This window comes from Euleptes europaea, chromosome 12 (assembly GCF_029931775.1).
Source record: "Euleptes europaea isolate rEulEur1 chromosome 12, rEulEur1.hap1, whole genome shotgun sequence".
Taxonomy (NCBI): domain Eukaryota; kingdom Metazoa; phylum Chordata; class Lepidosauria; order Squamata; family Sphaerodactylidae; genus Euleptes; species Euleptes europaea.
In genome coordinates, this window is record NC_079323.1 from 68,365,811 (window position 1) to 68,377,956 (window position 12,146).

The 12,146-nt window shown below is 49.2% G+C and overlaps 1 protein-coding gene across 1 annotated transcript in view; it reads left to right on the top strand.

The window, feature by feature from the left end:
- Positions 1 to 8,125: 8,125 nt before the first annotated feature.
- LOC130484989 (amine oxidase [flavin-containing] B-like) overlaps positions 8,126 to 12,146 on the top strand; it is a 134,706-nt gene continuing 130,685 nt past the window's right edge. Inside the window, exons 1-2 of the mRNA XM_056858089.1 lie at positions 8,126 to 8,218; positions 8,510 to 8,647. Of these exons, the coding sequence (XP_056714067.1) occupies positions 8,126 to 8,218; positions 8,510 to 8,647 (231 nt within the window). The remainder of the gene's footprint in view (positions 8,219 to 8,509; positions 8,648 to 12,146) is intronic.

The following is a 12,146-nucleotide window of genomic DNA, read 5'->3' on the forward strand; positions in this document are numbered from 1 at the left end:
CTGGAGGCTAAGGGAGGTTTTCAGGTTAATGCAGCATTGTAACTGTATTAAAAATTGTAATAAAATTGGCTTATGGGAAAATATATTATTAGATATTGTTTCCATGCGACATCTCTAAAATGGATAAGAATTGTGGCACAGATGGGGTTCATGAGAATGTTTGCCGTTACACGTATTGAGGCACTGTATGATAAATGGTTGACTGTATCTAGGCAAATTGCACTTGTTTGTCCTGAAAGTCCAGTAGCCACACCAAGAGACAGATAGTCCAGAAGAGTTTCCAACGAACAAGATACTGGAGAGAACCATGATGCCAACGGGAGTCCATAATTTTAACAACCTCGAAATGCTCCCCCCCCCCACCATGACCGGCTGCTCAGGAGGCGGGTCGGGATGCCACTCTGGAGCGGCAAGATGAGGCTTTAGGAGGCTGACATGGAAACAGGATGGACGCGCTTCAGAGTCTTTGGGAGGGATAGTTCCATGGTTACTGGGTTAATTATCCGAGCAATGGGGTAAGGGCCCACGTACTTGGCACTGAGTTTACCACATGGACAGGTGGATCGTAGATCCTTGGTGGATAGATACACCAAATCCCCAACGTTAAGGTTTTGACCGAGGGAGCGGTGCTTATCCGCTTGAGTCTTGTATTTACGTTTTGCCCTTTCCAAATTCTTTACTAGCCAGGGCCAGGTAGTGTGGATAGCTTGTACCCAAGATGCCACATCCTCACCCCCCTCCACCCCAGAAACATCGATTTGCCCAATAGGACTAAACTCCTGACCATATACAGCATAGAAAGGACTGAAACCAGTAGACTGATGTACAGCATTATTGTAAGCATATTCAGCAAAGGGCAACAATTCAACCCAATCATCCTGATGGAAATTGACATAACAACGAAGATAACATTCTAACACAGCATTGACACGTTCAGTTTGCCCATCAGTCTGGGGGTGGAATGCACTAGAAAGACCTTGCTCCACCCCCACCAATTTAAGGAAAGCTTTCCAGAATTTGGCCACATAGGTGCCCCCCCCCCCCCGTCGCTCACTATCTTCCACAGGAAGGAATGTAGTCGGAAGACATGACACAAAGAGGCGGGCCAGCTTCTGGGCGCTGGGAATATCTGCGCACTGAATGAGGTGCACCTGTTTGGAGAAAAGATCTGTAACAACCCATAAAACAGTTTTACCCTCACTGAGAGGGAGGTCTGTCATAAAATCCATGGCAATAACTTCCCAGGGTTTGGAGGGGGTTTCTAAGGGCTGCAAGAGTCCGGGGGAGGGGGTTCCCTTGAGAACGTTTGACGTGGCACAAATTGGGCAACTGCGGATGCCTGCCTACCAAAACTGCCTGCGCAATAAGTGGAGGGTTTTCAAAAATCCGAAGTGTCCTGCAGTTTTGGCTCCATGGGCTAATTGCAGGACTTCTTTTCGCAGCCCTTTAGGCACATACAGTTTAGAGTCTTTGTACCAGTAACCACCCCATTCCAGGAGGGAAGGGGGAAGTGTTTGAGCTGTGCATTCAGCCAGGCATTGGGCACGAAGAGAGTCTAGGAAGGAACCGGGCAAGTCTACTCTGGCTGTGGATGAGGGTGGAGCAGGACTAGATGGCAGCGTTGGTGGGGCGGAACGTACAACTGGTTGATTCGGGGTTCTTGGCGCAGGAAGCGCTAATGGGACTGGCAAGGGAGTCGGGCTGATCGGCTGCCTAGATGCCCCCCCCCTCAGGGGCGATGGTGTCTGCCGGTCGGGATTGGGATCGAAGCAGAGTTTGAGACCGGGTTTGCACCGCCAAGGTAGATAAGGCACCCCTTTGTGCTGGGGTGAATAAGGAGACCGTCGGGCGGTCGACTTTCACCGGATACTGGGGCAGTCTGGAAAGAGCATCTGCTAGTACTTTCAGCTTTCCAGGAACATGCTTAAGCACAAAACGAAATTGAGCAAAGAAGTCAGCCCAACGCTGCTGTTTCGCGGACAATTTGTGGGTCCCCGTAAGGGCTTCTAGGTTTTTGTGATCTGTCCAGACTTCAAAGGGGACCCTGGAACCCTCCAGAAACTGCCTCCACGTAGTGAGGGCATGGTGGACAGCGGCAGCTTCCTTTTCCCAAATTGGCCAGTTCAGTTGGGAGTGTGCAAATTTCTTAAAAAATAGGCGAAGGGGTGGAGAAGGCCGTCTGGACCTTGCTGCAAAAGAGCACCTCCCATGGCCACGTCTGATGCATCCACTTGCACTTCAAACATGTGGTCCGGATCAGGGTGCTTCAACACCGGTTTTGAAGTGAATAGCTGTTTCAGGTTGTCAAAGGCAGTTTGACATTGAGTCGTCCACTGAATCTTAGTGTTGGGCAATGTGGCAGAACCTTACCCTTGGTTTTAAGGAGATCAGTAAGTGGCAGTGCCACTTGAGCGAAGTTGGGAATGAAACCTCGGTAAAAATTGGCAAACCCGAGGAACTGTTGCACTTGTTTACGGGTGGAAGGAGGAGCCCAATCGATTACGGATTGTATCTTAGCAGGATCCATGGTGAGCCCATGGTGTGAAATGATGTAGCCTAGGAATGTCAATTGTTCTTGGTGAAATTCACATTTAGAGACCTTAGCATAGAGTTGATTGTCTCTAAGACATTGCAACACTTCTTTGACAAGAGCAACATGCTTGTCCATAGAATTGGAGTAAATACGAATATCATCAAGATAAACCACCACGCCCCGATATAATAAATCATGGAGGACCTTGTTAATGAGTTGCATGAAGACCCCCGGAGCCCCCTTTAATCCAAAAGGCATCACTAAAAACTCATACATTCCAAAGCAGCCGGAAAAGGCTGTGAGGGGTTCATCCCCGTCACGAATTCGGACTCGGTAATAAGCTTCAACCAAGTCCAGTTTGGTGAAAATGCGCCCCTCCTTTAATTGTCCCAAAATATCCGAGATTAAAGGGATGGGGTAGGCGCTGGTTTGGGTAACTGTGTTGAGTTTTCGAAAGTCAATGCACAAGCGTAAGTCACCTGTCTTCTTACGGACAAAGCGGGGGCTGAGTTGGGAGCAGCTGATGGCCGAATAAACCCTCGAGCGAGATTCTTATCCAAAAAATCCCGCATTACGGCACGCTCCAAAACGCTCATAGGGTTGATTTTACTTTTGGATAGTTTGCAGTCTCATAGCACTTCAATAGCACAGTCTGTCCTGCGATGGGGGGGGGGGGTAACACATCGCATTCTTTCACATTGAAAACATCAGCAAAATCCTGGTAGTCATCGGGTAACAGGGTTGAAGGGGGGGCATCGGAGACTAAGGCCGAGGTGGGTGAAAGGACCACCACGAGTTCGTGGCGATGCTGTTCACAGACCGGGTCAGTGAATGTAATAGTATCAGCCTTCCAGTCTATGGAGGGGCTGTGCCCCTTGAGCCAGTTAATTCCCAGTATGACTTCGTACCGTATGGGAGCTATGGTAAAGTCTATCTGCTCCCAATGCGAGCCAATACCCATCACCACTCCCCGGGTGCGACAGTCCACAGGACCCCCCTTAAAATGGCTGCCATCCATTTGGGCGAATTGGATGGGAGCCGGTAAATTCTCAGATTTGACTTGGAGAGCTGCAAAAGTGGCTTCATTGATTAAAGAGCGCCCGCAGCCAGAATCTATGAGAGCTTTAACATGTAACTGGGGGCCTTTTCTATAATGTTGTAATACTACGTCCACATACACAGTATTTTCGACTTCACTCACCATAACCGGAGCCTTGGGTTTTGCAGGAGAAGCTGCAGGGGTCTGCGAGACGCTCCACTCACCGCAGACCGTGTCCGTTTTTTGACAGGTCGAGAGGAGATTCCAGGTTAAGGGCTGGGGAATCCCAATGACGATCCTCGTCTGAGGAAGGAGAGCTGTCCCCCAATGGGGATTTGTAATCCGAGACCCTGAGGGGTCAGTAGGCATAGGGAGACTGGAGGGTTCCCCGACGTGGAGTGCAGAGGGTGTGGGTCGTACCTGCGCTACACTGCGGGTGGCTGTGGTGCCTCTGCGTTGAGGTCATCCCCGAGACCGAGGCAGCGCATCCGGTCGTGGAAGATCCGGACACTGAGGGCAAGTCGCTGCAAAGTGGCCCATAGCACCGCAAACAAGACAGGCTCCCCTCTGGAATCAAGACTCGCAATCCTGAGGGGTCCACATAGGTCTCTGCGGGCAGGGAAGCGAAGTTTTGGGGGGAGGTTTTTGGCTGCTCTTCTCTTTGGTCCTATGCCGGACCAGGGAAACAAATTGTCAGTGGCTCTCCACCTCCTCCACTAGTAAAATCCAATCCTCCAGGGTATTGGGGTCACCACGCATGTATGACCAGTTCAGAATGTCCGGATGCAAGGCTTCACAGAAATAGTGGATAAGGGTAGCTTCAGGCCAGTCCACTATTTTACTAGCAAGTCATTGGAATTCATCCGCGAATTCCCAGACTGGAGAGGAACCTTGCCTGAGTTGCAAAAGTTCTGCTTTGGCTCGTTCCCCCATGAAGGGATCCTCGAAATGCCTTCGCAAGGCAAACATAAAGTTGTCGAGGGAGCGTATGGAGCGGACTCGCATGTAAAACTGGAGAATCATCCAGTAGGCCGCCTTTTCCGTTAGTAGGGAGGTAACCAAACGGACGCGGCTGTCCTCGGTAGGGAAGAATTGCCTTTGCTCCCTTATGTAACTGTCCACATGGTGTAGGAAGCGGGGCAGAGTCTCAACCGAGCTGTCAAATGAAATTTTTAGCTTGGGTTGCCTCCATGGGACTGGAGGCACAGGTGGATGTCCCGGATGCGGTGCCCCTGGTACTCCGGGCGCACCCGGTAACAACGGCAGGGCAGGGACTCCTGGCACAACGGGCCCTCCGCCAGGTGCAACAGGTCCTCCGCCAGGAGCAACGGGCCCTCCGCCAGGAGGAACCACTGGCGCAGCTGGCTGCTGTGGCGGCTGTTGTGGCAGCTGCTGTGGCGGTTGCTGTGGCGGCTGCTGTGGCGGCTGCTGCGGTGTAGCTGGAGCCGGGGCAACGGGCACAGTTTGGGCCCGTTGTAACTGGTCATTTTCACGGAGTACTAGGGCCAGTTGGTCTTGTAAGCACGCCACCTGTTCCATAAGGTCCCGATTCTGGCTCTGCAACAGAAACACATCGTTGCCGGTACCGCCAGTGCGGCGGGACTGGCTGACCCGTAGGTTAGTAGCCCAGAGTGATTGCCCACCGTATAGGTCCTCCTCGTCGGAATCATCCGGTACATCGGATAAAGTTCCCGCGAACCTATGGGTGCATTGGACGCTGCGAGACGGGACGAAAGTCGGGGAGAACGAGGGAAATCCATAGCCCCCGGTGTTTCGAGGGTGTGTGCCGAATCGCGCCTGTTCGGCAGCCAAGCGTTCCTTCTCCTTCTGTTCAGCCCGAGCCTTGGCCGCGGCATCCGCCGCTGCCCGCGCCTGATCTTCGGCCCTTTTGCGTTCAGCCAAGGCTTGGTTAGCCTCAAGTTTAGCGGCGAGGGTTATGGTAACCAGTGGGAGAGCCTCCAGTTCCAATGTCAAGAGGAGTTTGGAGGGGTCGGTAAGATCCAGCATCCGCTGAATCTGCACCTCCAACGCCGCCGCACCAGCACCGAAGTCAGGGGTCAGATGCTTTGTGATTTCAGCCACAGACATCGTGGCCGAGGTCTTGCCCTGAAAGAGCGCAGCCAGCCGTGTTGCCACCGCTTTTGCCTCCGCTTGGCAAAGCTGGGGATCCGGCGCGGCTGGCGTCACCATGTCTGGCGATGCAGCAGGACGGATCGGGACCCCTGCCTGATCCAACTGCGTGTCACTAGAGGTTAGTCCCGCCAACAAGCTAGTTAACAACTGTAAATCCTCCACCGCCAAGCGAGTGTCCTCCACCAACCAGTCCAAGGTGTGGAGGCACTGGCATCCGTGACTTCGGACGTCCAGGGAACTGTCACGGCCAGAGAACGCCACTGAGCCCGAACAAGTCCAGTCAGGCAATTGACTTCCGCATCAGTACAATGTATCTCGGCTAAAACGTCCCGTGCTAGGTCGGGGTCGTCGTCCGCCGTCCCCAACGGAAGGAACCAAGGATGGGAGTCTTCCAGGGCTCCGGGCAGGAACCCACCACCCGGGGAGCGAGCCTGCTCCCACCCGGGTCCCGGGCAGGTAACTCGGATAGCACCGTCCCAGCTCCAATTCGAGCGCCAGGCGAACCCTCCGGGGCTCTAGCCTGGCAGGTGAAAAGAGAGAAGGGTTCCTGCCTTAATGTAAGCACTTGTTTGTCCTGAAAGTCCAATAGCCACACCAAGAGACAGATAGTCCAGAAGAGTTGGTTTATTGGTACAGGTATGCAGAGCTTAGGGATCAAAAGGCAGGAACGAAGGGGGAAGGATGTACACTTGGTTATATGGAGAAACACAGACAATACAGTCATATCATGATAACACCGTCAGACTACCGGGCTCCCCCAAAGCTCCCAGGCTCTGAGAAGCTATGCCAGCTGGAGGCTGTTCTGATAAACAACCTTGAAGCTGGCGGCAAACGGAGAATCCAAAAGTCAACCTGACAATTGCACAGTGACATTTTAAATGTTGGCTATGCACTGTTTTCCCTTTGAATCCTTTTGAATGTCAACATTCAAGTATTTCAACATCTGACATTTTTGATAGATTCCGTTTTCAAAGTTAAGTCTTCCATTTAGTGTTGTCAGCTCCAAGTTGGGAAATTCCTGGAGATTTTGGAGTTGGAGCCTGAGGAGGGTGGGGTTTGGGGAGGGGAGGGACTTCAAGGGAGTATAATGCCATAGAGCCCACCTTCCAAAGCAGCCATTTTCTCTAGGTGAACTGATCTCTGTCGCCTGGAGATCAGTTGTAAAAGCAGGAGATCTGTAGCCATCACCTGTGTGAGGTACTGTGTTGGTTTTCTCTTGGCTTAGCCCGTACAAGCGGCTAGAGTCTGGTACGAGAGTCTGGCTCTTGACATGAGTCAGGCCTCTGTTGGTATATTCTCACTCCCAGTGCATCCCTCCTCCCCGTGTCCTTGACTGCTAGCAAGCAACTGCTAACGAGCAAGTCCTTTGTTTTGATGTCTGCCTTGCCTTCCTGCCCAAGACTGTGTTATCAATTCCTTTCCCAGGCTTCTGGGTTATGCACCTGTGATGTAGACATGCTTAAAGCTATGCAGTATTTTTTAAGTAGTCATTAGCAGCTTTGCCTTTGCGAGTGCCTAGCTGTGCCTGTTGCTTCTACAATAAAGTTTACCTGCTTCTGACCTGACCGTCTGAGTGAGTGACTTTTGGGGAATTGCCCAGGGCGGCTGGAGAACCTCACAACCTGAAGGTTATTCAAATATAAACAGCCACCATGGCCAAAAATAAAATATAGACTATTGTATGATGTTTTAAATATAATATATTGTAACCCAAAATACCTTGTTACCTCACAAGGATATGTTGTAACCTTGTTGCTTCACAAAGGTTCCAGTAAACAAATATTTGTTTACTGGAACCTTTGTGAAGCAACAAGGTTACAACATATCTTTGTGAGGTAACAAGGTATTTTGGGTTACACTATATTATAATTAAAACATCATACAATAGTGTATGTGTGTGTGTGTGTGTGTGTGTGTGTGTATACACATACACACACATACAATAGTATGTATATGAAACACCAAAATAGAAATCAAACAGTTATTCAGTTAAACAACCATAACAAGACAGACATCCAGTATAGGTCCTGTTTCAAGGAGAATTTCTTCAGTTGGTGAGTATGGTTGTTCCAACTAATAAGTTAATGTTAATAATTGCAAATAATAATTCTTCATCTTTGTTTTTTCTTTCTTTTAGGTGCTGATGTGCTGTTTGCTTTCAATGTAGCTTCAGCAGGCTGTTGTTGCAGCTTCAATAATATTCTAAAAAACATGTATACATATACATTACAGTATAATAAAGTGCCTTCCAAAGTAGCCATTTTCTCTAGGTGAACTGATCTCTGTCGCCTGGAGATCAGTTGTAAAAGCAGGAGATCTCTAGCCATCACCTGAAGGTTGGCAACCCTATTTCCATGGTGCTGTGAAATGCCTTTGATTGTGGGGAAAGTGTAATGTTGCTTTTCATTTGTTCTTTAGGTATGTCAGCAGCCAAGTTACTGTTTGACTCAGGACTGAATGTTGTTGTATTAGAAGCCCGTGACAGAGTTGGAGGCAGAACATTCACTGCAAGAGTAAGTAGCATCACGATGATGCAGAAGTTATGTATACAAGCAGATAAAATATTAATTCAAGTACTTGTTGAACTAGCAGCACACAATATGATTTTATACTAATATCTCTGCCAAGCATAACTTGGGAGCTGCTTTTGTTCATATGCTATTTCTGCACAGTTTTAGGAGCATCTATCTTATATATTTACCCCATATCACGAAATTGGGGGTTTGCTCTAGAAAGTTATGCTTTTGGCTTTCGTTCAACATTTATTTACAAAGAGCTTGTGTTTTTTTCCTCATTCCAACCAGAATAAGCAAGTCAAGTACGTAGACTTGGGAGGAGCTTATGTGGGGCCAACACAAAATCGTGTCTTGCGGCTCTCTAAGGAGTTAGGCCTTGAGACATACAAAGTCAATGAAGAAGAACATCTTATTCACCATGTCAAGGTAAGATCAGATCTGGTTTCAAAATGGTTTTATGGGACTAAGGTAGCTGCTTATGCATCCTTCATATTTGTCTGGGGATATGGGTATTATTGAATTCTTAAATTCTTAAATTCACTTGAAATTAGGAAATGTATTTAACAATGTTGGAAGTATAAAGCATTGTTTAGTATCTGTGAACACTAATCCACACATTGTGTCAGACAGTCAGAATAGAAGCAAAATGGATGGCAGAGAAATACCCAGATTTGAATGGATGGATGCCTTTGATTGTGGGGAAAGTGTAATGTTGCTTTTCATTTGTTCTTTAGGTATGTCAGCAGCCAAGTTACTGTTTGACTCAAGACTGAATGTTGTATTAGAAGTTAGAAGTTAACTGAATATGCAACTATGGCAAAATTAGAAGTTAGAAGTTAGAAGTTAGAAGTTAACTGAATATGCAACTATGGCAAAATTAACATCTTTTACACATAATAGACCAATTTTAGAATTTCAGGAAAAATTGAATGTCTTTTTCAGTTATATAGTTGAAAATTAAGAATAAAATAAAATTAAAATAGAAGAAAATTTAGGTAATACATGTTTTATAATAAATATGATATCAGATATGAAGATATATTGAAAATATAGAATAATGCAACTCAAAAGAAGTGAACTACTAAAATATAAATTTTAAAGGTATACACATAAATTGTACTAATATGATTGTTTATGTTTAATGTTCATGGTAAAACTTTTAAAAAGATAGTCAGAATGGCTAGCATTTACCTTCTGTGAAATCTCTTGAATGAAAAGACAAACAATGATTCTTACATCACTTCCTCAGGGTAGTAGCCTCTGCTATGCAACTGTTCCCTGTGCTGCACATGTAACTTCACAAATCATAGCCTTCTATCAAATAAAACTACCCTCTGACTCCTCCCTGTACCAGAATTGCCTGTTCCAACAACAAGGGCACTACTGATGTGGAGATGAGCCATAACAAAGGCTTTTCCTATGTGACCAAGGGCTTTAGATGTTATCTTGTGGTACAGTGGTTCCCATGGAAGGGGCCCTTATAAGAGCAAACAACAGTTACCGTATATACTCGGGTATAAGCCGACCCGAGTATAAGCCGAGGTGCCTAATTTCACCCAAAAAATGGGGAAAAATTAGGCACCCGCGTATAAGCCGAGGGTGGGAAAGGAGCCCCCCCCCCCCCCGCAGGCTTATCTTACCAGGCCGCCGCCGCCTGCCCGCACGCCTTCCCTGCAGGCCAGGAGCGGCCCGCAGGGCCTCCCAGCTGGGAGGCACAGATCTGTTTAAAGAGCCCTCCGTGCACCTTCATGGAAGCCCCGTGGGAGGCGCAGATCTGTTCCCCCCGCCCCGCCCGGCTTCACGGGGCTTTCCTGAAGCCAGGCAGGGGGGTCTTTAAACAGATATGCACCTCTCACCTGGGAGGCGCAGATCTGTTTTCCCCCCCGCCTGGCTTCACGGGGGGAGGCGCAGATCTGTTTAAAGACCCCCCCACACACCTTCATGAAAGCCCCATGAAGCCGGGCGGGGGGGGGACAGATCTGCGCCTCCCACCTGCAGAGAAGGCGCGCGGGCAGGTGGCGGCGGCCCCCTCCCTGCGCCCAGGTGGCCCCGCGGGCCGCTCCTGGCCTTCAGAGAAGGCACGCGGGCAGGCGACGGCAGTGGTAAGTTCCCCCCTCCCTCCACCTAACGACCCGCGTATAAGCCGAGTTGGGTTTCTCAGCCCTTTTTTGGGGCTGAAAAACTCGGCTTATACGCAAGTATATACGGTATATGTCTAAAAAGTGATGAGAAAATTCTTCTATAATTCTTTCATGCCTAAACTGATTTGTCACACTGTGCTGGCCCACTAGGGCGGGGTGCTCCTATAGCAGCACGGTGCTCTGAAGAGGCCTGCAGCAGGCAGGGCAACAGGCTGGAGTTTCTGAAGCCGAGGATTCTACAGCTGGCAGCTTTATTAATTGGGAGTGGGAGTAATAGACGCAGTCCAGTAACAGTCCAAGGTCAGTCAGGGTGAAAGGCAATCCGTCAGAGCGAAAGGCAGAGTCAAGGTCGGGCCGGTCCAAGGTCAGGCAGGGAGTCCAGAAGAATTCAGGGTCAAGAAAGCAGTCCGAGTCGATACAGCGTCAGCCAGAGTGGAGTGCCGCAGGTTCGCCACTCGTTGCTTCCACAGCTTCTGCTGACTCAGCCCTCCTAAATACTTGCAGCTGTCTGGGGGAGGCAGCTTCTGTAAAGACTCACTCACTGTCTTCATGGCTGTCCTGGTTCCTTCTTTGTTGTTCCAACCTGGCTGAACGCCGGCGTTGTTCTGCCAGGACCCGGCCCATTTTCCTTCGACGAGTCCCAGGAGACATCTGTTCCTCATGGTCTCCCGGCTCCCTGGGCAGCTTCCTTGATGTTCCTGGGACGGCCGGCGTCTGGTCTTCTTTCGGCTGCTCTGTAGCCAGTGACTTTAAGGTATGTCTTGGCAATACAGCGTCATCAGCTGTTTTCTCTGTCAGTGTGGGTGGGGAAGGAGGACTCTGTCCCTGGATCTGGTCTCCGTCAGAGTCTGAATCTGTTGTCAGGCAGCCTCCGCCACACACTGTCCCACAGAACAATTTTAAAAGATCTTAAATTCACCATGCAATCTCCTTTCCTGTTCAATAAAACCAGATTGAGTCTGTGTAATCTGGTAATTGTTCACTGACCCATATTAAATAGTTTAGTGGTACAACTGTCCCTGGGGATATTACCGAGAAGTTCTGCCCAGTCGTATCAGTAAGGCCATTTATGCATGGTCCATTTTGATGCTCGCTGAAAGCTCTTTTTAAAATTGCTACTTTAAAAATGCCTATTCACAGTCCCGACACAAAAGGAGAAATTCCACCCCCCACTCACCTGTTCCTACGTTCCTGTTTGCATAGCCATTTCCATGTGCATAGCTAACACACCGCTGTTATTTTGCATGATTCCTTCAGGGGATTCTTCGCGGCAGGGGCAGAGCAAACACCAAAGGTCACATTAAACAGATTTTTCTGCAAATCCTAGGTTTTGCAGAAAAATCTGACATCCTTAAAAATACATGGGGGTTAAATCCACACACACCCCCAATAAAAAAGAGGGAGGAAAGCCTTGGTGGGCTGCCTGGAGCAGCTGCAAATGAGCCTCCAAGAGTGGGACTGTGGGGGCAGCATCCACCCTCCTCACCACATGCAGCAGACATTAGAGGATGGGAAACTGCTGCTCCAGCTGGGGATGGAAACGGCAGAAGATCTTTGGGCAGGAGAGCTGATGGGAATGTTCTGAGGGTGCCTGAGGCAGCGGCTATGGAGATGCAGGGTGAGAAGAGCCTCCTCCTCCACCAGCTACCAGCCTATAGTGTCGAGGTACTGTGCAGCAGTGGAGCCCTGAGGGTGGCATCGCTGCAGGGACAGCAAAGTGGGCAGCTGGCTGGGTGATGGCGTTGTGTCTCGCTGACCAGTAGAGGGGCAGCAATGTACATGGA